The following is a 27,131-nucleotide window of genomic DNA, read 5'->3' as shown; positions in this document are numbered from 1 at the left end:
TGGTTATTGCACTTCAGACTCACAGTGAAGCTGTCGAATTCCATTTGGCCATTTGGTTCACAACCACCGAACCTTTCTCGTGAATCCGTAAATCACTTCATTTTTAATGCAGTTTTGTGAAAATTGTGCCATTCAGTGTGGATTAAATTTACACTAGGTAAGTTAATATAATTCTAATGAAGTAATCATTTTAATTTTTACATGCTTCTGTTGTTTTTGATAACTCTGTACGTAAATAACAACAGTTTTTTCAGACAAGCTGGAAATACCACCATTAATCACTGAAGATACTCCCGCTGATTTTGAAGAACTTACGGTGATTGTTTTTGAAAGTGAGGCGCTTTGCCATAACATGTTGCAAAGGTATGTTACTGCAATTTTTTATGAACTAGGTGCTAATGAACATAATTTTACTCTAGACTTGAAACAAATACAAAAAATATGTGCGAAACAAAAGAAATTCTAAAGGAAACGAGTGAACAAATCTCCAATATGAAAACGTCATCAAATGTGACAAATCAAAAAGAAAACAGTAATAGAAGATATGCCGCCAAGACCACAGGTAAACAAATTTTGAGGAATTAGAAGATTATCTCTGCCTACTACAACAAGCAGGCTTCTTTGTAAGTTAAAAAAATACAATTAGTCCAGTCAAATTAGCGATCAACCTCGAAATGAGAGATAATAAGCTGAATTTTCGTATATACCTTCATCTTAGCGTTCTAAAAGTTGTCTCAAAAGTCTCATAAAATCTCGTGTCTGCGTCGTAAGTTATTCAAGGTCAAAGGTCAAGAAAAACATTATTTTGCGATTATCTCGGTTTCTATTGCTCTAATGATGTTAACACCTATTATCATAATTGTAGAGCACAAATTTGGGACAAATTTTATTTGAAACATTTTTTGATACACTTAATCGTTTTTGAGATAGCGGGCAGTGGGCGCGCAGCGTTCATCCATACATACTGTAATGCAATCAACCGTGAAAATATCTGTGAATACTACCTTGAATTTTGAATAATTTGTATTATTAATCAATTAATACATTGCATTTAATAACATTTTGCATATTTGCAATACATTTATTTAATGATACTTACCTACTTTGTGTAATTAAAAACTCTTTAAATGACATATTTATTGTAGGTATATCTTAGGTTAGATTATTATATATCTTAAAGTTATATTAATTTTTTCAAAGTAAATTTTAAGGAAGTAAAACGAGTTCATATATTTTAATTTTATCTTTATTCAGCAGCTGGACATTTCTTACGATTCATCTTGCAGTGAAAATCTATAAATTTTTAATAATTTAAAGAACAAAAGTATCAATTTTCTTCTTCTTCACCGTCATCTTCTGGACGTTCGGGAATTTCTGTTTCATCGTCGTCATCTTCGGTGCCCTGAATTGTTGTTTCCAGACCTTCCCGTTATAATCATGATAAGAAAATAAGTATTTAAAAACTTGCACATTTTAAAGATACAAATAAATTGAGATATACAATAAATATTTCATTAAATGAGTTTTTAATTACACAAAATAGTTAAGTATTATTCTATGAATATATTGAAAATATGTAAAATGTTATTAAATACAATGTATTAATTGATTAATAATACAAATTATTCAAAATTCAAGGTAGTATTGACAGATATTCACGGTTGATTGCATTACAGTACGTATGGACGAGCGCTGCGCGCTCACTGTGCTCTATCTCCAAAACGATTGAGCGCATGAAAAAATATTTCAAATAAAATTTGTCCCAAATTTTGTGCTCTACAATTATGATAATAATTGTTAACATCATTGGAGCAATAGAAACTGAGATAATTGCAAAAAACTGTTTTTCTTGACCTTTGACCTTGAATAACTTACGACGCAGACACGAGATTTTATTAGACTTTTGAGACAACTTTTAGAACGCCAAAATTAAGGCGTATACAAAAATTCAGCTTATTGTCTCTCATTCTGAGGTTGATCCCTTTTTTATGCTAAAATGACTGGACTAAATATATTTATATGTACTTACATATAACATAATTTTGGATATTATATACAGGTAGATGCCTGTAATACTATAACACTTTTTAGGAACCTACTAAACATGACACATTTCGCTTAACACGTTACATACATATTGGGTTGCAGAAAAGTCTTATAGTGAAGCACCCTGTATGTTATACATACGCGGTGACTTCCAAATAGATTCGGAAAAAAAAATCCTTTAATTGTCACACGGATTCAAAGTAATTAAATTGCTGCTCCAGTTTCAAGAAACAAATACGGAACAACTTGTTAAATGTAAATGATGCGGCAATGATTTATTCAGTTTCCATTGTGACTAAATTTTTTCTTTATTTTTGCTGTGTGTTGCTTAGATGAAAACAAATGACACTGAATGAGGTGTGGATCTTGATATTTTTCCCCTGAATTAGGACTAGATAAAAGAAATTACTTAAAATTTTCTCTACTTCGTGATCTTGTGGTTTTATTTTCCGAACTTAAATATTTCAGAGTTACTCGATATATACACATAAAAATATTTTCTTCTTTTCTTATTTCAGGAACTGCTATTGTCCCAGATAGGTGGTAATGGGAAAAAGAACAATGTGGAGCGTATATTAAAAAAAAAAAAATTCAGCGAATTTGCTGTAGCTTGTTTGTTCGGTAGGAAAATTCCAAAATGGTTGGGACAAAAACAATGAATATTATGAAAGGTATTTTTTTTGCAATAAATATAATTATTACAATTTTTATTTTTGAAGAAATTACAATGAAGACCCATTCCGCAATAGAAAAAGAAGTAGAACAACGCTGCTCAGAGTGGCTACGACATTCTAGTCAACGCCTGAAGAAAGAAAAAACAACGACAGTTTATAGTTTCTGTGTCTTTTTTTAAGTGTAAATTATATTGTATTATTTTCGAATTAGGAAATCATATATATATATATATATATATATATTTATTTATATTATGAATTTATATTAATTTTTGTATTTTATTACTTATTACATATTATATTTTTTCAAACATTGAATAAAATAATAATTTACTGTAAGCTCTAAATTTTACTCTCCATATCCATATCCCTAAATGGTAACTAGACTTTCTGAAATGCCTATTCATATCGCATAGATCATGTTAATAAAATATACTGAGAGTCATATGTTTACGATGTTGCGATATATACGTAACGTCTATGTCCATTTAATATGTTATATTGGCGTTTAAAATAAAACGTAACAGATACATAAAAATATAGAGAATCTAGCGACATACTAACACAACGTTATGATGATGTACCGCGAGCACGTCTCTAGTCTGAAACGATGTGGATGTCACCAGTATGTTACAAGCATGGGTCACTGTTGATTACATTACATAGCACAGGGAAAGCAAATGTACGCAGTTTGGGATGTAACAGCTAACAAGATCGTAGACAGAGTTAAGTGGCATTAACATCGCTAAAACGTAACTGTGTTTACTGGGATAATTCAAGCTTCAGTATTTTAAATGTTTACTTACAACTTTTCCACGCACTTTGCAGAATAACTCGTTGTCTTTGGTTGAAGAAGGAAATTGAAAATTAGTGTCCAAATTATTCCCTAACCATAATTTGATTTTATCTTTCATGGATGATTTTACCTTGGGCATTTTGAGGATTCTTTACTATATGCACAAAAATCAAACCCGGTCCCAGCACACTCACTAACACGCAAAGACACTCAGTATCAATAACAATAAACTTCTAAAATAAAATGCTTTTTCAGAGATTCACCTCCTTCCAGCTATAATCTAAATGAAATGCAGGCCAGCGTTGTCAGTTGGCGACACCCGTACCATTAAACTCAAGGGCGTTGTTTACAACCCATTTTTAAACAATCTGCCAGCCAAAGCAATGAATTCAGGGAAAATCTCTATTGTGCAAGCACGTCCGCTTCGTTGGTCGTGGAATCCTATTTTAAGCCTTTTAAAATTTACAATCAGGTCGTTTAATTAACACTTTAGGTCTCTAACGGTAAATTAGGTATTTTAGGTAGTAATAAATGGGCGTTAAATAAACAGATTTTTTCAAATTCGGATAATAGTTATTTATCTTATTAGTGGGATAGAGCCATTATTACAGCACTACGAGTGTGAAGATTGCAGAAGACGAGGTCGTTAGACCGAGTCATCTGTAATCACACGAGTTGCTGTAATATGCTCTAGCCCACGTATGAAATACAAAACTTTATCTACAACTGCCCAAAAATGAAAAAGAAAAAAAGCCGATTAAGTTTTTTTATTAATTAAAAATCAAGAATCAAGAGAATTTTTGCAGTGTTATGACAACCGCTCAAATTTGTTGTAAACAACGCGTCAGTTTTTAAAAAAAAAATGTTGTTCAATCGAGAAATGAGTGATTCTGAAGCAGAAAGCTTGCCTTTCGAAACAGAAGAAGCTGCTACAAACCTAGTGTCTTCATTGTTCCCTGATAAATCAAAAACTAAATACGAAAAACGGTTCACTGACTGGTGTGCATCCAAGAAAATAAATCATGACGCAAGACAGAAGGTGCTGTTGCCATTTTTTGAAGATTTGTCGAAAAGTTATAAATGCAGCAGCCTTTGGGCTGTATGTGAAGGTACTGAAGGTTATATCGACATTTCGATTGAAAACAAGAAAAAGACCGCTTCTGATATTCTTGGAGGTGACCCTGGAGCCAGAACAAGGCCAGTAGCTACAACCGAGATTCAAGCATTGTTAGAAGAGAAATCTTAAATACTGGAGCTGTAACAAACATTTTGTTAACAAAACCTAAGCATTATGGACAAAGATACAAATAATTTCATTTCATCTGGTATTAATATCAGTAATTGTAAGAAATGTATTATCGACGTGTATAGCAAATAAGTTAAGAATTAATCAAGGTAATTTGTTGTAGTTAATAAAATTCAACTAAGAAGTGGAGACCTTCATTACACCACTAGTGGTGTAATCTTTCTATTACACCACTAGTGGAATAAGAGGGTTTATTACTCAACTCAAACAGTGCCGAATGAGTTGTGTAATAAGGCCTTTATAAAGCAGTTGTAGATAAATATATAAATTTCGCTGCAATGTCTGAAGTAGATATAAAAAGGCAAAAAACCTAAGATCTGAAGCCTAATTATGACAATTTTTGACACGAACGTAAAGAGTTTTCTATCATCATGAATTGCAGAGTCTGGGAATCTGTATATACATCCTAACACAAATGAGATACTACTATTCGATAATTTGAGAAATAGTGCTTCATTATTGCCGACGTCCGAGCTTAAGATACTAATTGTGAAACTGGAACAAATCAAGTCCGTTACAAAGATACACACACCGCCACTCCTTCTGCCGTCCCGGTCGTTCTGAAAAAGAGTGTAATCGTTCATAGCCACTAATGTATCAGGAATCGCAGGGCTTATCCACGACTCTGACAGCATTACAAAAGTCGGTTTCAAAGATTGCACCAGCACGGAGAGGTCGTCATATTTTGCCGTCAGGGAAGCTACATTAATGTATACTAAATTACCAACAAAACAATTAACAGATGAATTATTTTGAAAACTGAATTTGAAAAGAAAGAAAAGAAATGAAATCGAATCTTTATTAGGAACCGCCAGAGGGACCAGCCACGGTATCCGTAGCTTTATTAGATGTTTTATCTGCAAGCCTAGCAAGCGCCTTTTTTATTCTAATAAGTCTGATGTTTTTAATACGATTGCGAACGCTATTATGAGTAAGCAGCGGAAAAATATCGAACGGCATAGCAGAGACCCCTTCTACGTCGGTCGTGTATTTCTTTTTGACATGTTTTTTATGTATCCATGTTTGAGGGTTCTGTACGCATACTATTTAGGCAAAACAAATTAAAAGGAAGAAAGAAGTAAGGTTAGTGTGTCAATATAATTTGGAGTGGTTTGACATTTTTTATAGCACATAGTACATATTTTATAACGTTTTAGAAATTTCAAGATATTTATATGTAGGTATGTGTCAATACTGGACTAAAAATACCTACTTCTCAAACCCCGTGAATCACTGTAAAATGCCACTTTAAAACCAATTTTGGACAATTTTAAACGGAATTTGTGTTTTTCATTTTATTTCAAACTTTATCTAAGGAATCCTAGTTAGAAAAAGTAAAAAAAAAACTTTCATTACATACTTACCTACATAGATTTTGTAAGTATTTTAAAGAAACAAACTTCAGTTACAGTGTTAACATATCATTAAAGTAAAATTTAAAAAATGTGACCAGTAGAAACAAAGTTGTGACAGTTGTTTCAAAGTTCACACAGCTCAGACAACACCATATAGTTTCACATTCGTTGTAAACACAAACTACCATTGTTTCAAACTACTGGGATATCTGCAGACACGTGTCCAACTTATAATCCTGACCTGATTCTTGAAAAATGATTGTTTTGAGGTTACACCAGTCAGACAAAATATTTTGTTTTTGAGTTCGCCCATTTATGTTTAAACAAAATCTTATGTGGACATATAACTCTGCTAACTTCTGCATACATGCATTTGGTCTCATTGATAGAATTATTGTAACTGATTTATTCCTCTAACGGAACTCAACTACTAACTGCTTCAAGCGTCACTGTTGTTTTTTCAGTGGACTTTACCTAACAATCCACAAATGCAATTCTGACTGGTATGCACTAAAACTTTCTCAACCGTTTTCAACAGACAGTTTATAATTACACATTTCTGAAATACTAATACTCTGCTATCGTTGCAATAGTGAAACTAGTTGGAACTTGTGTGGAATTACTAACTGATGTTCTGTGCTAAAATCATAATTAACTGTCAAAACTTGGGATACGGAAACCACATGAATATTTGATAAATATATATTATATTAATTTGTTATTATTGTAATTATTTTTTACATTGAATGTACACTTATTTATTCAAAAATTTGAAAATAATTTGACGCAACACAACAACGAAAGGATAATAAAACAAGTAGATGTTTGACAACACACTAAAAAATTAATTGCATCTTTTATCAACTTAACTATTACAATTTGATTAAAAAATACACTTTGGCATAAATAGTTTTCCTCATACAATGTAATACCATATTAAAATACGGTCCTCTACTAACATGATTTCGTAGAGCCCACTAAAAATATCACAAGAAGTGACTACGAATAGCTAAACTAAAAACTTACAAAAGAGAGCTCTCTTAAACCTAAACAAACAATACTCACAAATAAATTAAAAAATAATTAAATTCAAATTTTCGTATTTTCGTGGGAACAAACATAATAAATTAATAACCACTATGAAATACACGGGAGGGAAGAGTTAGAGCCTTTGAAATGTTGTCTGACAATACTTTAAAAAAATAACATTTTTCAACACCGCAGCTCTAGAATTGTGGTCAGTGTCATTTAAGTCTTTAAAATTATACTAGAACAATAAATAGTCTTCAGGAATTATTTACAATAACTACATTTCATATACTAGTCGGTAATTTGGGACGCGTTAGGATTCGATTCTGGTGTATTAGGTTTGGAGAGATTATCGTTGGAATCTCGTTCGCCTTCAGGAGGAATAAGACTTTGTGCTGCTGCTATCTCTAGCCATTTCACCCTGTTCTTGTTCACGCCCTCCACCAACGGTTCCAGATGAGGGGAGAGTCTTGCGAATGCCTGTTCAAATGACATTTGAGTGACGTCCACTTCACGTCATATCATGAACACTCACCTCATAAATTGGTAAACAAATCGAATCGATGAATCCTACTTGCATTAAAGGTAATTGGTCCTCTTTTTCCCTGTTCATTATGTCCTGGAAATTGAAAAATTACGTTATTTTTGCACACCAACGATACACAAAGGTCAACACGTTCCAGGAATTAATAATAAAACGGCCGTTCTATTAGTTACTGACACAACAAATATTTATTTTCGAACTGAACGCTATTTTTATCCCTTGTCATTAACTAATTAATAAGAGCGGAAAAATAGAACTTTTCACTATGTCTATATTTATGGGTTATTCGTGACGGAGTATTAGTTTAAGATCAATACAATTAGTCGTATTTTTCAACGTATTGGTTATCTCTGTTCACTTTTTCATCACGTAATAGTTTTTCAAAAAATTCATTTAAGTCTGTGATTACACTAATTTTGGTGTCTTCAGCGTTCATCTACAAGACTTATTTTAAAGAAATAAAATGATATAAAAAAAATAAATGTTATTGTCTTGCTATTGCCGTGTTCTTCTCAAAGTATTTTGACTCTACTACACTATAAATTTCTGGACAATTTTGTGGTATCTAATGCTGTTTATTAGTAGTTTTTAATTTTCCAAAATCATAATTTAAGGTGAAAGAATATTAGAATCCGTTTTCGCAAAAATTCTATCAATAACGATGTGGGCATGAAACAACGCTTAAGATGTGGAAAAAAGTTTTAAAAAATATTATGAATAAGTGCAAGTATTAAACAGCCGTATTTTTCCAATCAATGTGCTAATAAATGCTAATAAATACACTAATTATTAATAATAATAATAACTCACAAGCCAAGTTTATTCATAAACATGCATTCAATTTAAATTTTATTTTATGTAAGACTATTAGTATTGAGTCAACGAAAGAAATTAAATGCTCCTAGTAGGTCTTGAAACTTATTTTCCAAATAATAAAATGTTGGCAACACCAACACTATCCTTGTTTAATGTTACAGTTGTATTCAAATCTGATGCAAGACATTTATTTTTATACAAGATGATTATAAAAATTCGTGCATCAAGCTGGTTTTGCATATAAAAATAAAATAGATAAAGATTGTGTTAAATCATTAGGCTTCAGTTTTATTCAATCTATTTATTTCTAGAGAAAAAGTTCAAAGTGAGGTTATGATTGACATTTATGACAGGCGACCAATAGTCATCAACCATCACAATGAAGCGGCAAAATTAATGAAATTTCAAAGCCAACTGCATGTACGTTTTTTTTTATAGCCCCTTGTAGTATATAAGTTTCTAAGACATTGGGAACTTTTGAATAAAAAGACTTGTGAGACGTGAAAACCAGTGATGGAAACTACTTTAATAAAAACTGAAACAGGACTATGCGTCTGGAAAGTTGAAGAAACTTTCAATTCACAGATGCCGTGAAATAGGAGTTCGAAGATGGAAAATCTGAGGTAAAAAATAGGGTAAAAAAAATATCTGTATCAAAGTACTAGACACAATGACAAATTTAAAAATTCTATAATTAATGCCTTGAAAAAACAAGAAAATGATGATTGCTGTGATAAGGCAAAAATGCATTACAATGTTATCGTTGCAAAAAAAAACTGATACAGAGTTGCAATAAGTTATGTGTCGTTCATGTGACTGACAGGTGACATGCACAAAATAATACATTAGTCCCCGACATATTTAAAAAGCTGATTACTTATCAAATAAAATATTCAGCGAACTTTATCCGGTTCTTCTCAAAAGTTACGACGTGCCAAATAAGCAACTTTCGATATATTAGCAGACAAAAATAAAACTAGGACAAAACGAAGTTCTTCCAAACTTTTGCTTTATGCTGTTTTCGCTATTCAACACATAAACAGGTATCATTCTGAAGAATTTTTATAACGTGTTTATATCTCCTGTCTGTTCAAACACATCACCTATAATCACATTTCTAAATCTCTCAGCATTGGACACAAATCTTCATAATGTTCAAACTACAGTAATAAAAATAAAAAAGCTAAAGAACGGTTTCATAATGACTTGGGTAGTGCTAAAGGTCAGTTCGGGGTATCATTTTTCGTGAACATAATTTATGGTGAATTCAAGATTACCAAAGTCGGCACTCTTATTTCGGCCACGTTGTTTTTATGCTGATGCTGTAGTGTTAACACATGTGAAAATGACAAATAATTACGTGGAATGTTGCATCATCTTGTAATTGCAGCGGTGGGAAAAAACAAATTGGATGCATTTTGCAAATATAATAAAATATGCACACCTTAGCGTATGCTAAATATGTTCAGTAATGTTAAATAATTTCATTAACGATAGGTGTTTACTCTTGGAAAATAATTGTTTGATTATTAGTTTGAAAATACGTTTTAAAAGAGGATAGAGTGATGTGTATAGAATTTATAACGCTGAAGAGCCCGTTTTGGGAAATATAGTGGTAATCACAGTGCAAAATGAGCGAATGTACCAGCATCAATGCGATAATAATGTATTAAAATGCACATAAACAGGTAATTAGTAATTACGGAATGAGTTTCGATACAACAACGTTAATAATGCTATGAAAAGGCAAATCCTGGTGGATGGTGGTTTTAATTTTGTATTTATATAACATATTTTTTATAACGGACCTATTCATCTAATGTAACATTTTCATTTGAACGGCCAATTTTTATTAATTTGTACTATTGACGAACGAATAAAAATTTTAATCAATTTCACGTGGCATCTGTTAACGACAGCGTTACTATCCCGAACGGCCAATAAACTTTAAACAGCAGTTACACAGCGCCCTATCTATTTCCATGTAATGTTAATTTTAGTACTTACGATAGGAGTTATATTGAGTTCCTCCCTTTCTATATCACCCTGTTCAAAGAATTCCGACGAGACCAACTCTGCCACCCTCTTCTCGACCTCCCACGGTTTCGTGATGGCCGCTAAATCACAAACTGTCATCAACATCGCTCTCAACAGTTCTCGATGCTCGTCCAGACTCCAGCACGGCCTGTCCCTGATCACGCTGAAAAACGCCCCCCTTTTCCTGAAGTACACCGCCAAATCGGTCGACAGAATCGCCTCTTCGAGCACCCTGATCACCCTGGAATACTCTTCGGACGAAATATTCGACAATAACTGGTTGCCAGGGGAGTTGAGGATCATTATGCACTGATCGAAATGGTGATGTTCCATTGTGGAGGTCGAGTACAGCTGTGCCAGGGGAGAAGACGCCTTGATTTGAAACGAGTTGTTGGTTCCGCGATGGTCCAGATCGTGACATAGGCAGGCGATCATTAACGCCAGACATTCGATCTCGCCGAAGACGTTCCACCATTGCGTCGCCTGTGACGAAGGACAGCGTTAAGTTAAACACAAGTTTGGGTGTGAACGTTATACACATCCGTCAGTTCGTGGCGGAGGATAAACACGAAGCTCTAGGAGTGTTTATCGTGAAAACAGTCGAAAGCTGTGTACAAATACTTGGGTAGTGGACAAACAAACGTGGAAAATAATGGACTCGAATGCGTAGAATGATTTTGTTTTCCGGTTTTAGCTGGGTTGGCTATGCATTAAACTTATTATTATGTTTTTCCCGTTTTTTTTAAGTGTTTTTACGTATAATCAGCCACAATGTTGTTGTACCTAATTCATAATGGGACACCGCTTAAAATTGCGGATTTAACCACAAATGCTAAAAGCTTTCATTTGCTGCAATGATTATTATTATTAGCAATTTATTGTATGTGTGTCATTTTAATAATGACACACGTTTTAAAGTCAGGGTATATACGAACATTTCATGCATTTCGCAATAAACACTTTTAATCACTTGTTTGGGTACAAGTCATCTGATAAAACTTCTCGCGTTACCGCCAACGCAAAACGATAACATCAATTTAAAGTATCGATTTGTGCACGGCTCGATATAGAAAAAATGTCATTGTAAACTTCAAAATAAACAGTAATCAACAACTCCTCTGCAAGATAAACGATGATTCGTTAAAATTAAAATTAAAAAAAAACTCCCTATCTAGAAATCTAAATAATCGTAAGTACTCACCGTCAATATCGAGAACATCATCTGTGCGACATTAAAGGCATGTCGCCAGTTATGATAAGTGACATTCCTGTAATTCTTCTTCACTGACAACAACCACCTACACAAGACTTCGTAATCCATATGGAAACGTTCGACTAGATCCAAATCGAGGAACATTCTAACACAGGCCTGCGAAAAAATTCTCGTAAAACCTTGAGTGCCGAAGTTTTATTGTACTCACAGTGAGAGTTTCGTCATCGTTCATGTTGATGTCATCGAAATCTAAATCGTGCAGCCGGAAATGAGCCGCCGATGGTACCCGTAAACTCTGTAACAGCTATCTGTTAACTTCACGTCTGCTTCAATAACACTCATAGAAAGATGGGAAAGCGCAGCCAAAATCAGTTTTGTTTGATCTAGAAAAAGTCCATGCGGTACCTTACATCACCCAAAACTGATTCAGGTCACGTACTTCCCAAATCGTGGATTACTTACCCTTAACCTTTGCGCATCGTCCATAGTGGCCGTAGCATGGTACGACAACACCTCCAACGTAACGCTTTGCTTCGCTATAGCAACCACAGCTTTTTCATACATGTGTGTATTGTGGATTCCCATCCCGCAGAAGATAGCGAAAGCTTCAACAAAATTCTCATCGTTTTTCGTAAACGGTAGATCATTGAACTTGTTGATCAACTGAATGACACCGATTATTTGTCCGGTGGAATTCTTGATGGGCATGCATAGGATGGTTTTGTGCTTGAAACAGGTGCCGTCGTCCACACTGGGGTCGAAACGTTCGTCTTCCTCAGCTACCGCGATGTTTACGGTCTAATGAAGAAGCAATGATAATTTCACGTAGAGATCAAAGGTGTAGAAAAATATAGGCTGGGTTATCAGAGATTAGTGTGAACCTCTGGGCCGTTTTCAGTTAGTATCAGTTTTTGTCTAAATTACATTAAAAAAAAAAACGTGAAGAAAGTATCAATTGTTTTATCAACAGAAGCAACAGTGTTTTGTTCGTCACGGAACTAACCGGACTTTCAGAGTAAAAGTAAATTTTATTATGAATAAAGATGAACATATTATCTGTGGATAACCTGTCCGACCCTTTAAGTTTACGTGAAAATAACATAAATGGCCCACGGCAGGAAAGGCAGCATCTAGTTTTACCAATTTTTGTGATATAATTTTAACGAGAGTCCGTGGAGACAGACGTGGCTCCTGGTAAGCGCTACTTCCGTATTTTATGGAATAAAGAAGCGAAAACATAGCCAATGTTGCCAACCTTATAGCAGTACATGTTGTTTTCACACACGGGAGCTCTGGTGGAGGCCAACCAAAGCTTTCAGTTTCTATAAAAGAGGTGAGAATTTGATACCGATTATTTCTACCCCACTGGCTGGTGAGAGACTCTACAGCAGCTAGGTGTACGAGGAAAACAGGTGGTTGCGTGGACGGATATGGATATTTTTCTCTCAACCTGCCTTGGAGCGTCTTTGACGGCTATAGGGAAAGCGGCAAGTTGGCTCCTAAATTAGGCCCGCCAGCTCCGAATCCCAGGAGTTTCATGTCCCTGGAGGAGAATGTTGAAATGCGGGACTAGAAAAGTAGGAACGGAGAAGTAGCAAGTGGAGCGGACCGAAGGGCGTCTCACGGAGGGCATCATCGAGAACATGGACAGGCGTCATAGGTGGCTTTAACCTATTGTGTAATTTCAGAGATTGTGTCCGTCTCTTGACGGGATTAGAGGAGGAGTGCCAAGGTGACGATCCAGGGCAAACTTCCGGAAACATCAACTGGACGTAGGTGGATTTTTTCCTTCCAGGTCTTTAAGATAACGAAGAAAGACGTGAAGAACTTCAAAAGATGGACAGAAGATATCTTAATACAAGAAGAATTCGAAGCGGAAGTGCCAGAACCGGAAGAGGAACCGAAAACGGAACCGGGAATCCACTCATTTTTGCAGACGTGGAGGTGGTGGATTCTCTTTCTCGAGCTTTAGGGAGATCCGCGACCTATTAAAGTCTTCGGACAGGTAAGGAAAGTATCCTCAACTATCTCCCGAGAGCCGGAAAATGACAGACCAAGTCATTAATTGTTTATTGTTGATTCGACAACAAAAAACTCATGACATTTGCCTTTTTTACAGTATGTTACCTAAAAAACTGATCCGCTGAATAGACTCTAATACATGATTGCTCGAATTTAAGGAATGTTGAGTAATTTTTACGCCTATTTCTGAATATTTAAAAGCAGTAACCAAGTATGTGCACGTTCATTTATATGTAGGACATAGGAGTTACCGGTTGTCATTGGTGCAAAGTGCTTGACAAATAAAGTACTTTCACTCCGATATATTATATACAAGAAATAGTATAGGGTCTAGCGTCGACCCTTGCGTCCCACCAGACAATACCCCTCTCTTGGTTGAGAAAACTGAACTTACTTTTATCTTAAAACTACGACCACTGGGGAACGTAACAAGAGATCATGAATTCCACTGACCTCCAGTTTACATATTAAGACGATAATGAGGAACTTAACCAAAAGCTTTATCAAAATCTCAATAGACGATGTCAATCGCATATTCATTTCTAAAGATTAAAAAAATTCCCGTTTTTAAATCATAAAATACATTTTTTAGGTTATTAAACCATGTCCAGAAATATTGTGCGGATTCTGCCTCAAGCGTCTACTGATTTGCCAAGTTTTTTTTCACTATCATCACTACCTAAAAGGTACCTAAAGGTACCTAAGGCTATGCTCAGAAGCAGTTGTCTTGGAAGTTATTATATTATAAGAAAATTTTCATTACTGATAATTTCTAGTCCTACTATAATCATTTCGTCAAATTTCATTTTGAGAAAATCGTTTAGTGAATCGCATGAGAAATATATATTTTTGACGCATTCAGGCACTTCCAGCTAAAATCCTGCACACAAATTCGAGGATTTTCAAGGGAAAGTCAAAATTTTCGAATTTTACTTATTAAATATTTAAAAATTCTTTTTTTTTTCAAGGAGCTTGGAAAATGGCCGAAAATTCTGAAATTCTCGGACCAAGATTATGGGTTCAAATGAAATAATGGTATTTTCCCAAAAGAATACATTCAGGAGGACTCCACAAAAACCGGTAAGACAAAAATAATGAAGAAATACAGTGTTAAGCAGAAATCCCGTGTTTATTGAGAAAATAATTAGAAGTTCGTACGATGGCTACTTTCCGAAAGGTTCAAATTAGAATTTATAAAATATCGCAAAATTTACCATATTTTGGCAGTTTTTGTGAACTGACGGGAAATATAATACAAGCGGACGTGTTAGAAAATTTTAGGAACTTGAACTTGTCCGCGGAGATTTTTTTTGTATTTTTTTGAAGATTTTCAAGAGAAAGTAAAAATTCTCAAGTTTTATTAAATGACAAAAAAAAAGAGATTTTTTTTCAATGTCACTATAAAATCACCGGAAGTTCTGAGGTTTAGATCTAGACAAATTAATTTAGAAAAATATAGCTTATTAGTACTGTCGGACCATGATTATGGGTACAAATGAAATTTTTTAACCATTAATAATGGTATTTTTCCGAAAGAACACATTCAGCACGACTCCAAAAAAAACTGCCAAAACAATAATTATAAAAAAATTCGGTATTTAGCAGAAATCCCGTGTTTATTGAGGGAAAAAAATAGAAGTTCGTACGATGGCTACTTTCCAAAATAACTAGGTTCAAATTTGAATTTTTAAAATATCTCAAAATCTGCCATATTTTGGCATTTGTTTGTGAAATGAGGGTAAGTATATACGAATGCTGTATTTTAGATGAAAAGAACCATAAAACTTGAATTTGTTTTAAATTTATATATCTACCCAGAAATGAAATTTTTACCTCAAAACTTAATTTGTCCACAATCAATACATATCATTCGGTTTTCCATTTAAATAACAAAAGAACATCGAGCACGCAATACATATTGGGTATTTCCCAACCGAATCGTAAGAATAAACTAGGGACCAAGAACATGGTTGGCTCTTGAAGTTAACACTTTTCTATTTTAAAGTGTATATCCTACTCAGCCTATATTATTCTTTGTTTGCAGTAGAAAATAAGATAACGAAAGTTGCGTACCTCGCCTGTGGTGGCCACGTATCCTGTGATTCCCACGTTGATGGGGAAGCGACTTTCGAAGGGGCTTGTCCTAGATTCGCCTTCTTCCCCATTCAGATCAGCGGCCTCGAAATCAAACACTCGAGAGAAGCTGATTTTCGAACCTTGATGGACCAGGAGGACCTAAGACAAACGACTAGCATCAATCACTGAACTGGCGTCAAGTCGACCGGAAAAAGGATCCGTTTATTTACATTGCAAACAAATTGGTTTCGTAATTAATGCAAAGGCAACAGCCCTAAACCGATGCTATTTTTTCTGGTCGGTCAACCCTCGAATGGATGAGATTGCTCTTATGGAGCGAGGTATATTAAGTTTGAGATATTATTTTTCCAGTTAACAATCGGGTCGGTGGATTCAGAGACTATCTTTGCAATAAAATTACCAACAGTATTTTACAAGTGTGAACGACGCAATAATCTTATGAAGTAAATTTTCCTCGGCCGCCGCCCTAAAAGAAAAAATTTGCACCCAACGATATATTTTTCTCCTTGCAAGTCGTCCCCTGTCAGGAGGACTATTTGTTTTTGTTTTTTCGGTCAGTGAAATACGATCCCCATACAAATATTTAAAGACAGACCAGCAGCACTGTTTAATACCCTTCCCAGCAAAAACCCCCACACTTCTTCATCAGTAAAAACAACAAACCAAATATCCCACAAGACTCACTTGCATTAATCCTGCAATGTTTTAGAGACGACTTAATCAACAAAACCCACAATTCCGTCATCTCGTCCTCCCTTCCGCCCCATTTAAATGTAGCCCTTAATAATTCAACTAATGTGCCTCTAAACAGACCCACCCTTTCTTGTAGTGACTGCTGTCGATTAATCGTCGTTAGAGTGGCGGTGACGTAATTGATAGCGGTTCTCCGGGGAGATATTATGTTTGTACACGCGGCGGCAGCATCGCGAGATAATGCAATTATGCCCCCGACCATACATCACGGGCCCTCTGTTTGTCTAAAATAATTAACCCTTCTCGCTCACCTGCACCCGTTGGCACTGAATCAGGCTCTGCGTGTGGGTTAGTATCCTGAATACTACATGCTCTATCGTGCTCTGCTCTTCGAAGATCATGCGGGCCAGGTCCAACAGCACCTGGTTGCGTTTCACCTCCAACTGAGATTTCTCGTAGAGGTGCGCGTTGCGGAGACCGATGCCGCAGAACTGGAGGTAGCTGGCGAAGACTTCTTCGTCGAGCTTGGTGAAGGGTTGGTCGCCTACCTTGTTAATCACCTAGAATGATAAACAGCAATTAGTCTAATGTCCCAGTTCCGGTCTATGGTAAATTGTATGTTACTGACAGGTAGGGTAAGGTACGGTCGGGTCAGCAAAATTAAGAATTTTTTACTGAAAATCTTGTATGTTGTCTTAAGTTTGATTCTGTCGTTTTTCGTCAGCGTATTGCGGAGTATAATAATCCAGCCGAGGAATTTTTAAGTTGAGGTCAATTTCTTGGCCACACTTGGGTCAAATGTCAAAGTTAAATGCATCTCAAAGTATACCGATAATTTTTGTTCTAATTCAATATCACTACGTTTCCGGTTTTTTTTGCATTTTCAGAATGACGACGAAAATTGAACTCTGTTTCCATATATTTTCTGAGGCACATAATTTGCTCCAGTTTGAAGTTATTAGGGAAAAACTGTAATTAGGGATCCTTAAAATACAAGAAATATAAAAATATGGATGCTGCTAGACAATAATTATAAATCTAAAAATTATGTACCACGTTTTACAATATCATTTTCATTACTGATGTTGACTAATGTCAAATTCATTACTTGAGTATTCATATTTTTTTTTGATATGTAAATGAGGAGTTAATTGTAAGTTTTTTAAATAATTAATTTCCGACATAATCAGAAGAGGTTCTGTGGAATGGCCAGCTCGGTCACCAGATCTTGCACCATCTTTTTTTTCGGGTACCTTAAGTCAGTGGCTGACATAACTAGATCAGAATTTTGAAAAAATTAATAGAAAGAATCATTTGGGAGTATCAGGAAGGAAATCCGGCAGCTCATTTTAAACACCTTATATTTTATTATTTTTTCCGTATGTCGTAATGTTTGTCATCGTGTTCGAGAGAGCTGTCATTTCCATGTCAAACTCAGTTTAAAGGTTATAAATAATTCACAAAAGTCTATGTGACAAGCGGTTGACAGTTTTCAAAATTTATTTCGAAAACGACATACGGCAAAAACAACGGACCAGGTTTTTATTTAGATACCCAATTTAACTTAACCAGCTATATTGATAAATAAAAAAAATCAAATAATATGGCATTTATCAAGATTGCCACCGTTGGCTAGTTTTATAGTACACAACTATGATTTTAGCCTAATTTGAATAAATATTATGGAATGCTTCAAATTTCTTTGATCTTTAATCTGTATCTCTAAAACGGATTATCTAATTGCCTTTTTTCGTTAATCCATCAGGTTTTACATTAGTTTTATGGGGAAAATAACGCATTTCCTAGCTGGTGAGATAAATGACAGATAAATATTACTGCAGTGGGAGAAGTGCCAGACGATCTGACAGGTGGGATCTGTCAAACTAAATAATGATATTTTAAAAACGGAAGATGAATTCTAAAAATTCTCTTCAGGGTTAAGCACTTGTGTTCATAGGTAGAAAAATAATCCTTGTTATACCATATGATCGTAAAAAAAAACTCTCAGCAGACAGTGCAATTTATTTTTAAAATAATGATACTGGCATTGCGGCTATTTGAACAACGAACGCGTGATGTTGCCAACCTTATTATTTAAAAAAAATGCATAGCTTACTAGGGGAGTTGTTTTTTGGATCATATGGTATGTACTTGCAACATAATGGCGTGCATATGTTACAATGACTATTTTCCCATTTGTTACACACATAACTTTTTCTATATCCTCATTGAACAGTTTCAAATTGTTGTTCCAAGAAAAACAAGAATAATGGTTGGCTTCAAACGAACTAGAATCAGTTTCCAAACTAATCCTCTGAATTACAATGTTTTGTTACGTAAAATTTCAGAGCAATAAAAATAAAAATGTTAACTTTTTTAAAGTCAACAAATAAGTTGAGGGTAAATCGTCCAACTGAGGAGGCGCTTTTCTATTTTGATAATAATGTTTTTGTGTTGCTAAGTTTGAAAATTTTGATTGCTTGAATTATAGCATTTCAAACTTGTGAATGGTGTTGAACACCTTTGGATCCTTGTTTCTGGTTATTTAGCTGAAGTTGTCGAGATATCTGCGCTTTACCAGATCAATGCAATAATGCAGCAGACGTAGACATAGTTCCTTGATTTTTTCCTATGTTGGACGATATAAGAACATTATGCTAAAATATGTACATGTGTAGTTATTACGGTGTTAATTAAGATGGTACCATAGAATATAGTAGTTAACTTTTAACTATAATTTGGACTGATTTGTTCGCAACATTTTATTCAATTGATAGATTGATACAAATATGTATATAGAATAAACCTAATTTCATACAAAATATTAAGAAATATTTTTAGCATAATATATTTATTTTTACACTTTTGAATAGCACATTACAATCCTTTTCGAAAAAATTGATACTGAGATTTTTATCTATCATATAGAAACCACTATGATCAAAATTTTAGAAAACCCCATTTTACTTCAATTACAAAAGTAATGTGTGACATCAGACTCTAAACATTTTCAGTTTTTAGAACAATGTAACACGCTTCTGGACAGTGTTACATTTACAGTTAACTATCAATTATTGAAATTATGTGATCGGTTAAATTGGAATAGAATTTACAGAACTGTAAATTTTAAGTAAAAAAATGTCTAATGTCAACATAAACTTTAATCAATAAAGTTTTGTCATTGGTTGTTGACATAATATGAACACATGCAAGTTGGCTTCACGTGCTTAATTTTTAACACTGACAAATGACAGGTAGTTGACAGAATGTTGTCGTGTGTTAGTTCTGCAGTAGTACCAACCCCTAAACCTTGACGGATAACGCCAACCTTAGACTTTTCCGATTTTTTTTTTTTTAAATAGAAAGAAGATAAGAATAAAGCACGTGAGGATGCCGTCTTTCCAAAACAATTGACGTTCGGCCAAACTGACGCGCCGTCGCCCACGAAGACGTCAAGGTGAAAAAAGTGTATTTATTGCGTCGTTGATGTGTACTCTGCCAATGTTAAATTAGGTCTGAAGGGGATTGCGACGATCAAAATAAATTATTATTTACGTGAAACAAAATATTTGTGTATTTTCACATACCTATTACTGTGTAACAAATGTCATTTTACAAGGAGTTTGCACCTTGAAGATGAAATTAATTTCGAAGTTATCTCTGTACAGTAACTAAGTTATACAATAGCACAAAAGTTTATTTAGGACCGCTATAAAATTGATCACGGCGTTGTGGCTTAGGCGGAAGTGAAGACAACTTTTGTCGAAAAATATCTTATTAGAAATTCCCTGTACTTGTTCCTAAATCATGGCAAACAGAAAAGTTAACACCAAATTTATAGCCCATATTTTGCGAAAGTTGTGATTCATGAAAGGCATTAAGAAATATTTCATGAATCTATCGGAATTTTGCCACAAATAAATATAAGTAAAATATGACCAACCTCTAGTATTTAGTATTTTCTAATAGACATTTATCTTTTTTTTTCTCTTTAACATTAAAAAAACTATACATTCAGGTAGGTAATTAAAAAAAAATTAAAAACACTAATTGCATCAAAATTGACATTTACAATGTCGTCATTAACGTCGCCTTGCAAATTTTGGAGCGAAAATATTGAAACAAGGCGACAAAACATGATCACTTAGAAGAATTATGAACTTACGTAAATATATATTAAACTTTTTTATCGCAATTAGGTTATTCATATTTATATGACGTAAACTTGACACTAATAAGCAATTTAAAATATTACTTCACCAAGCAATGAAGTTTTGAATTACAAAATACAACGTCGTGGGTAAGTGGACCATTAGAACTAGCAAAGGTAGTTTTAGATGTGCACAAAAGTAATAAAACACCCTCATTATTTGCGTTTTACGGCATTGTTGCTTTGTCTTCTAGCATTTTTACGTTCAAACATCAAAAATGTAATCTTCTTATGATTGTTAAAAGTATTTTCCATTGGACAGTAAAAAACAAACTGAAAAGATAAAAGTCGTAAGAGTGTCTGGGAATATCGTAATGTGAAAACGCTTCTACTTCAGACTCATAATACAGTTGTTAGTTGGATGTATTAATATCTGGTTTTTTAATTTTTACTGTTTTATAAAAAAGAAAACAAAACGAAACACACGTTACAATAATTGTAACAAGTTTTGACAAAACAAAGTAAAAATAAACGAGTAATAATATGAATATGCTAATACAACACAGAATTGAAATTTTGGTCAACTACGGTAACAAAAAACTCACTTTTCACTGCTGAAAATTAAGTGTTACATAGCGAAATTTTTATTTTTTTTTCAACGCTTTTCTATAATTTACTGACTTTAAACTGATAACAGGTTTAAACACAATATCTATCAACATATCATTATTGTCGCGACTAGACAAATTTCAAGATCTTTCACCGGGATCTCTCATTGCTAAGTTTGTGTCATAAATTGGCTGTCCCCCAATAACAACGGAAAGTTTAAAGATTTCTGTACCAGTGTAGGCATTTTACGTCAGCTGGCTCAAATTACTTTTCAAAAGAAACCCGAAAACGCCAACTGATACTCGAGTTGAAATTTCTCTTTGATGAATAAGATGAAACAATAGCATAATCCGATAAATTTTTAACTTTGAACCTTGGATGTGCCCATATTATTAGCAATTATGTAAATATTTCCCCCTCCATTCGCATTCCTGAAGTTACAAGTAATCCAGACCATCAGCTGGACTCACCACTGAAGAATGCATACTTCTAAATTTATCTAGACTGGTAGACATCTAACATTACATAAAAGACTAAAATGATTTGCAAAAATTTACGCCGGCTATTATACATTCTCTGTTAGTACAAAATTAAACAAAAAGGTGACACTTAATTGTAATTTTTATAATGAAAGAAGACCACCGCACCGTAATTAACTGACAAACAACATGTCCCACTGGATCTAATTTTTGTAACAGTGTTTTAATTAAAAGCCTCAAGCCCTACCTTCAAATCCCCAGCGAATTTTATTTTTAATTAAATTATTTGCAGTGTTTCTATTGTCACAGCAATATGTCATGCAATTTGAGCAGACGTGTTAAACTGGATTAGCTCGACGCTCTAAAACGCCTTTTGACGCATTATGTAGCTATAAACACCGACATGAGTTACAGACTTTCAGAGATAAAGCCGATAAATAATAAAATTGATCAATATGTCGTTCAACTTTTATAGCAAAATATGAATATATGAATGTCGGAACAACACATATGTACAAAAGCGCTCAGAAACAACGACACTGGTGATATTGTGGCCCTTGACAACAAAATGGTACAGTAAGATCAACATAACCTAAATGATATTGTACTGGTGCCAGGTAGAACATTTACAATGGTCATTAATCCCCCTATTCTGCCTACTTACTTGAGCCACCCCGATGACGTCCCCATTGGTATCCTTGATGGGCATGCACAGCAAAGTCTTCGTTCTATACCCCGTCAGAGTATCGATATCGTGGTTAAACCTGTCATCCTGCAATAAAGAGAAAATCCTTTAAAACCCGTCATCACTAAACCAACCACGTCACACTCAACCATAAACAAAATCGGGTAAATGTTTAGTTTACACAAACGCGCTTCCCTGTTATTCTTCTTCTTTCAATTTAAATACGTTGGCTTTAAAGATTCGCATCTCATAAATATAGAAATCCGTCTTGTGTACATATATTTCCGTATTTGTATGGATTTCTTGTATATAAGATCGTGACGGATTAGGGTTGTAGGGACCACCCAAGGCTTCAGCCCCCCCAACTAGCGTCAATAAAATGGCGATTTAATGTTGGCATAACGTCGTTAATTGAACGTGATCGATAGGACACGTTCGGACAATTTATATCTTAATAGCTATATTAGAAGAATTCTTTCGACATAAACGGAGACGATATTGCTTATAAGAACCAGGATAATAGGGTCGTTTGTTCGCCGATCAGATCGTGCAATTAAAGCACGATTACATAAGTTGTAAACAAAATGCGCGTCTCCCTTGGAGACAACATAGAATAACACGACAGAGCGGAATTAAAAAGGGCATAAAAGTGCTTTTTCATTTGGTATATTAGCGCTAAATGGCGGCGGCTGGTAAATAACATCAAAATGAACACGTTTAGGGGAACTTTGTTAAAATTTATAAACGACTGGCGCTCGTTCCCAGTGGCAAAATTTGAATCAAAATTACTAAAACTATGTTCAATGTTACACAATGTATGACTCTAAACTGGCCGATCGAATTTCGAAGTTTTAGAAAATGTTAAAAATTGGTTGATATTCCTCACTAAATCTGGATTCTTCAGATGGTCCCGCAGTCGTGGATACGTAAAGCAAAGGAACTAAATTCGAGCATTACAGTCTTTTAATTCCACCGACTGGTAACATTTTTTTGAGTTTAAAAAATGCAGGGTTTACACATTGAGTAATATGAATATCTGAAATAACATAACTGAATCCTTGCCAATACATTACTGATATATTTAAATATTCCCCTATATGGTAAGTTGCCAGAAAACGTTATTTTTCAGCTTAGAGTATAAAATTCCCATTTGTTGTTTATACGATCGTATCCAAAAAAAAGGGAGCTTGTCCTTGGTGATAATTCTAATTACAGCAGAAGAATAAAAAAAAGTTTCGTCCTGACGCTTGTACCAACAACATTTTTCTTCTTTTTTTTCCCGCAGCACCAAAACCTAGGTAAAATTATGACAATCTAATCGTTGTTTTAATCAATTAATAAGTGTAATATAAATAAATCTGTGTTTTATTGTGTCAAATGGACAACAAATATACAGTTTTATGTAATATTAATACATTGAAAACGATTTTAGAGCTAATATTAAGTAACCAATAATAATTAACAGGCAACTATGAATTTACGCCATCGTAAAATGTAACTTAAATGTCAGCTGCCAATGTTAATAATGCATGATTTTGCTAAATTAATCATTAATGTCATAACTTATCAAGGATTAATACCAAAATATTCACTAGGTGGTTTGGTAATTGAAACCGTCACTTTTTGAAGTCAATTTGTCAACATCAGAATGTTTACCACTCAAAATGAATCAATTATCAGACCTAGAAATATTACCACGCATCAATTTTGCCTTCATATACATATTATTAGTCAATAAATGAAAATTGGGTTATTTAAAAATTGGTGAGAGGTATTGATGGCAAGCTAGTCTCATTTTTTATTTCAAGTATAAATGAACAATGTGAAAACGATAAGTAACTGGCCAGTAAAGTTTTTTTTTATTCTTATGCCACGCCACTCTTTGCAAATCCGCGATGAAAATAATTCTAAACGGTTTCCGCGTAAACAGACAGTTTTAAGCTTGTAATCACATTTTTAACTCTGTTACTGATGCACTTGTCATTTTTTTCAAGTAAATGAGTCTTTCTTTCAGTAATTTTGTTCTATTTCATTATTATTTCGTTTGCAGTAATTTTACCATTTTCAGTTGTTATTGTTGACGTAATAGCTATCCTACATTTTGATGACGTCACTACGCAACCGTTCATACTTTTTTAATGGTTTGGATTATTCCATATTAGCGTGTATTTGCAGAGAGATTTGAGCTATTACAACAATTTTTTTAGCAGTAATTGTAAATGAATATTGAGTTATTCTTCCGAATGTTATTTATAGGTTATCCTCGGCTTATTCATGATTATAACAGTGTTCAAATTATTTTTATCTGATGCACGTCCAAATGATTTATGTACGCAATGTAACTTCAGCCTTAAAAACAACCACAGAAAACGTAAAAGTAATTATCGGAAACCATAATTATTTTTCGATGAGAAATAAGTAAAATATACAATATATAAAATTTCTCAAAAACTGACTCATTTTCAACATTATAAATTGGACCACAAGTAATCAGTACAATTCAACAAACCCAGCTTCTTCGAAAAATTATAGAATTTTATTTTGCCAACTTCTATAAGTTAAAGAATATAGAAAATACAAGTCACAGTGTAAGAAAAAAGTGTCGCATGAGAAAATCTTCTCTTATATTACTATAAGTCGCGTGATTTTTTAAATTTCTGCTCTAATTACTCATGACGGTTGGAATTCCTCATAATCTTTCATGTGTAGTCATGTATTTTTAGTGAATTTTTTCGTATTCACGCGTAGTTTTGACGTATTCAAGCATATTCTTGACGTATTCTTACGTATTCCTTGTGATCTCGAATGTACAAATTGATATTATTTTCCACTTCTTTCATATTTATTATGGAATTCGTTGAAATAAACGTGCATCATAAGCACTGTGCCTCCATCCGTTCAACAGTTATGTTTAAGTTGTTCCGTTAGGACGAAATTTGGTACTTTTTAAACGATTTTGGTCCTCTGATTCTCTTCTTACTAATCTGTACTTTTTTAATCTATTCATAAAAAAAATATATAAGATTGATATTGGTAAATGACATATACTCTAAGAAAAAAAAAGGTGGGTGGGCGGGGCTAAAACTTGCTAAGATAGGACTGAACAATATTAACAGTAGTCACTAGGACGAAGACTGGGTGGGTGCGCGGGGCTACTGCTTGCTCATAAACTAGAAAAAGCTAAATTTAGCCCCGTCCACCTCCTTTCTCCATTCACTGACTTATTTTATTTAGTGTAAAATGGAAATTGATACACAACAGTATTATATTCTCAAAATTTTCCGGGAAAATGGAGCGGGTCATTTCTGATTTAATCAATAAAATAAACTGGCTAATTCATTAATTTTTTTTGAGTCACCTGTATTCGCAAATCTAAAAAATCTGAATGCAATGATAAGTTACAAGTACATATAGATTTTACGGTAGAATTTATTCGGAAAATTTTCTTTTCGACGCTTTATGACACCTTGCGAAAAAGTAGATCTCCCGTTTCCGTCGGTCTGTCTATCTGGCTAACCCCAAAACTATTAGACCGATTGTTGCCAATTTTTTTTTTGTATTACGAATATCTAAAATGTTAATCAAAACTTGGCCAACAATACGATGACGTCATCTCCAAAATTTGCATTTATTAATTTTATAAAATAAGATATTCCTGCACTTCTGGTTTATGAATCCGTGTTGAGTTTTACCCTAGAGATCCAGTTTTTTGAAAAAAAAAAAAAATCAAAATTGTATAACAATAGTTTATTTTATTTAATTCAACTTTGAAATTCAAAAACCGAATGCTTTGAAATCGTCCAAACGTTTTGAGATTACCCATAACTATAGTAAATCGTGGATCAAATTTTCTTCCTTTATGCCCCCCGTCATTTTATAATTTTTCCTCCATGTGTGATTTATTAATCCCTGTCGAGTTTTTACCTTAGACTTCCAGATTTCTTTCAAAATTGTATTTTACAATTTAATTTTGAAATTAAAGAGACAAATCAATCAAATCTCATTTGTTTTTAACTGCTGATGCTTTTGAAAATTGAACGTGTTAATAGTCGAATTCTTGCGAAATATAAACATAAACAGTCGAAGTTAAATCCACATTCATGCGGACAGCGGTCCCTTGGAATTTGCGCCCCTGTGGCGCAGGAACTGAGATGCTATTTATGCCACTGTTTTCTACTTTATAGAGATTATCACAAAACGCAAATAGCAAAAACAAATTTTACAATTTTTTTGAAGAACCGAAATTTGGACGACATTACTTAAAAGGCGAGGAAAGTTCTGTCGAAATAACCTTCGACCTTTTTTTTTGTATTTCATGTGTAATGTAACATTTTCTTTTTATTAATCAAGTGTATATTTCAGTATTCTAATCGATTATTCGCTACATATGCATGTATTCTTTAGCAATCTTGAATTATGAATACGTACTGACATGTACTTTTGTATATTTTTGGTGTAACCTGTATCGATATAACCGAACTTCTTTATTGTTTTGGTTGTTTGTAAGTGTCTTTTCGGTAGTTCTATTAGTTGTCTTGGTTTTTACCAAAAATCTGTCTTTTTCAAGATTACATTGTCGT

At 33.9% G+C, this 27,131-nt stretch overlaps 1 protein-coding gene and 1 long non-coding RNA gene across 10 annotated transcripts in view; one reads left to right on the top strand and one right to left on the bottom strand.

The window, feature by feature from the left end:
- The first annotated feature begins 257 nt into the window (after positions 1 to 257).
- On the top strand, positions 258 to 2,872 carry LOC135132746 (uncharacterized). The gene is made up of 4 exons (XR_010281085.1): positions 258 to 363; positions 420 to 623; positions 2,565 to 2,717; positions 2,766 to 2,872. It is a non-coding gene; the product is annotated as an uncharacterized LOC135132746 (long non-coding RNA).
- Positions 2,873 to 6,865: 3,993 nt separating this feature from the next.
- Positions 6,866 to 27,131, bottom strand: part of Pde11 (Phosphodiesterase 11) — a 271,340-nt gene continuing 251,074 nt past the window's right edge. For all 9 annotated transcript variants that reach the window (XM_064061527.1, XM_064061522.1, XM_064061520.1 and 6 more), the window contains 9 exons: positions 22,531 to 22,638; positions 16,940 to 17,188; positions 15,912 to 16,073; positions 12,279 to 12,614; positions 12,025 to 12,111; positions 11,805 to 11,972; positions 10,574 to 11,086; positions 7,742 to 7,825; positions 6,866 to 7,686 (listed from right to left, as the gene is read on the bottom strand). In XM_064061527.1, the coding sequence (XP_063917597.1) occupies positions 7,498 to 7,686; positions 7,742 to 7,825; positions 10,574 to 11,086; positions 11,805 to 11,972; positions 12,025 to 12,111; positions 12,279 to 12,614; positions 15,912 to 16,073; positions 16,940 to 17,188; positions 22,531 to 22,638 (1,896 nt within the window). In that variant the 3' untranslated portion in view covers positions 6,866 to 7,497. The remainder of the gene's footprint in view (positions 7,687 to 7,741; positions 7,826 to 10,573; positions 11,087 to 11,804; positions 11,973 to 12,024; positions 12,112 to 12,278; positions 12,615 to 15,911; positions 16,074 to 16,939; positions 17,189 to 22,530; positions 22,639 to 27,131) is intronic.

The sequence above is a fragment of the Zophobas morio genome, unplaced genomic scaffold (genome assembly GCF_036711695.1).
Source record: "Zophobas morio isolate AGI-343-1 ecotype UQ-CSIRO unplaced genomic scaffold, CSIRO_AGI_Zmor_V1 ptg000021l, whole genome shotgun sequence".
Taxonomy (NCBI): domain Eukaryota; kingdom Metazoa; phylum Arthropoda; class Insecta; order Coleoptera; family Tenebrionidae; genus Zophobas; species Zophobas morio.
The sequence above is the reverse complement of the archived record's forward strand: the minus strand, read 5'-3'. Positions and strand labels throughout refer to the sequence as shown.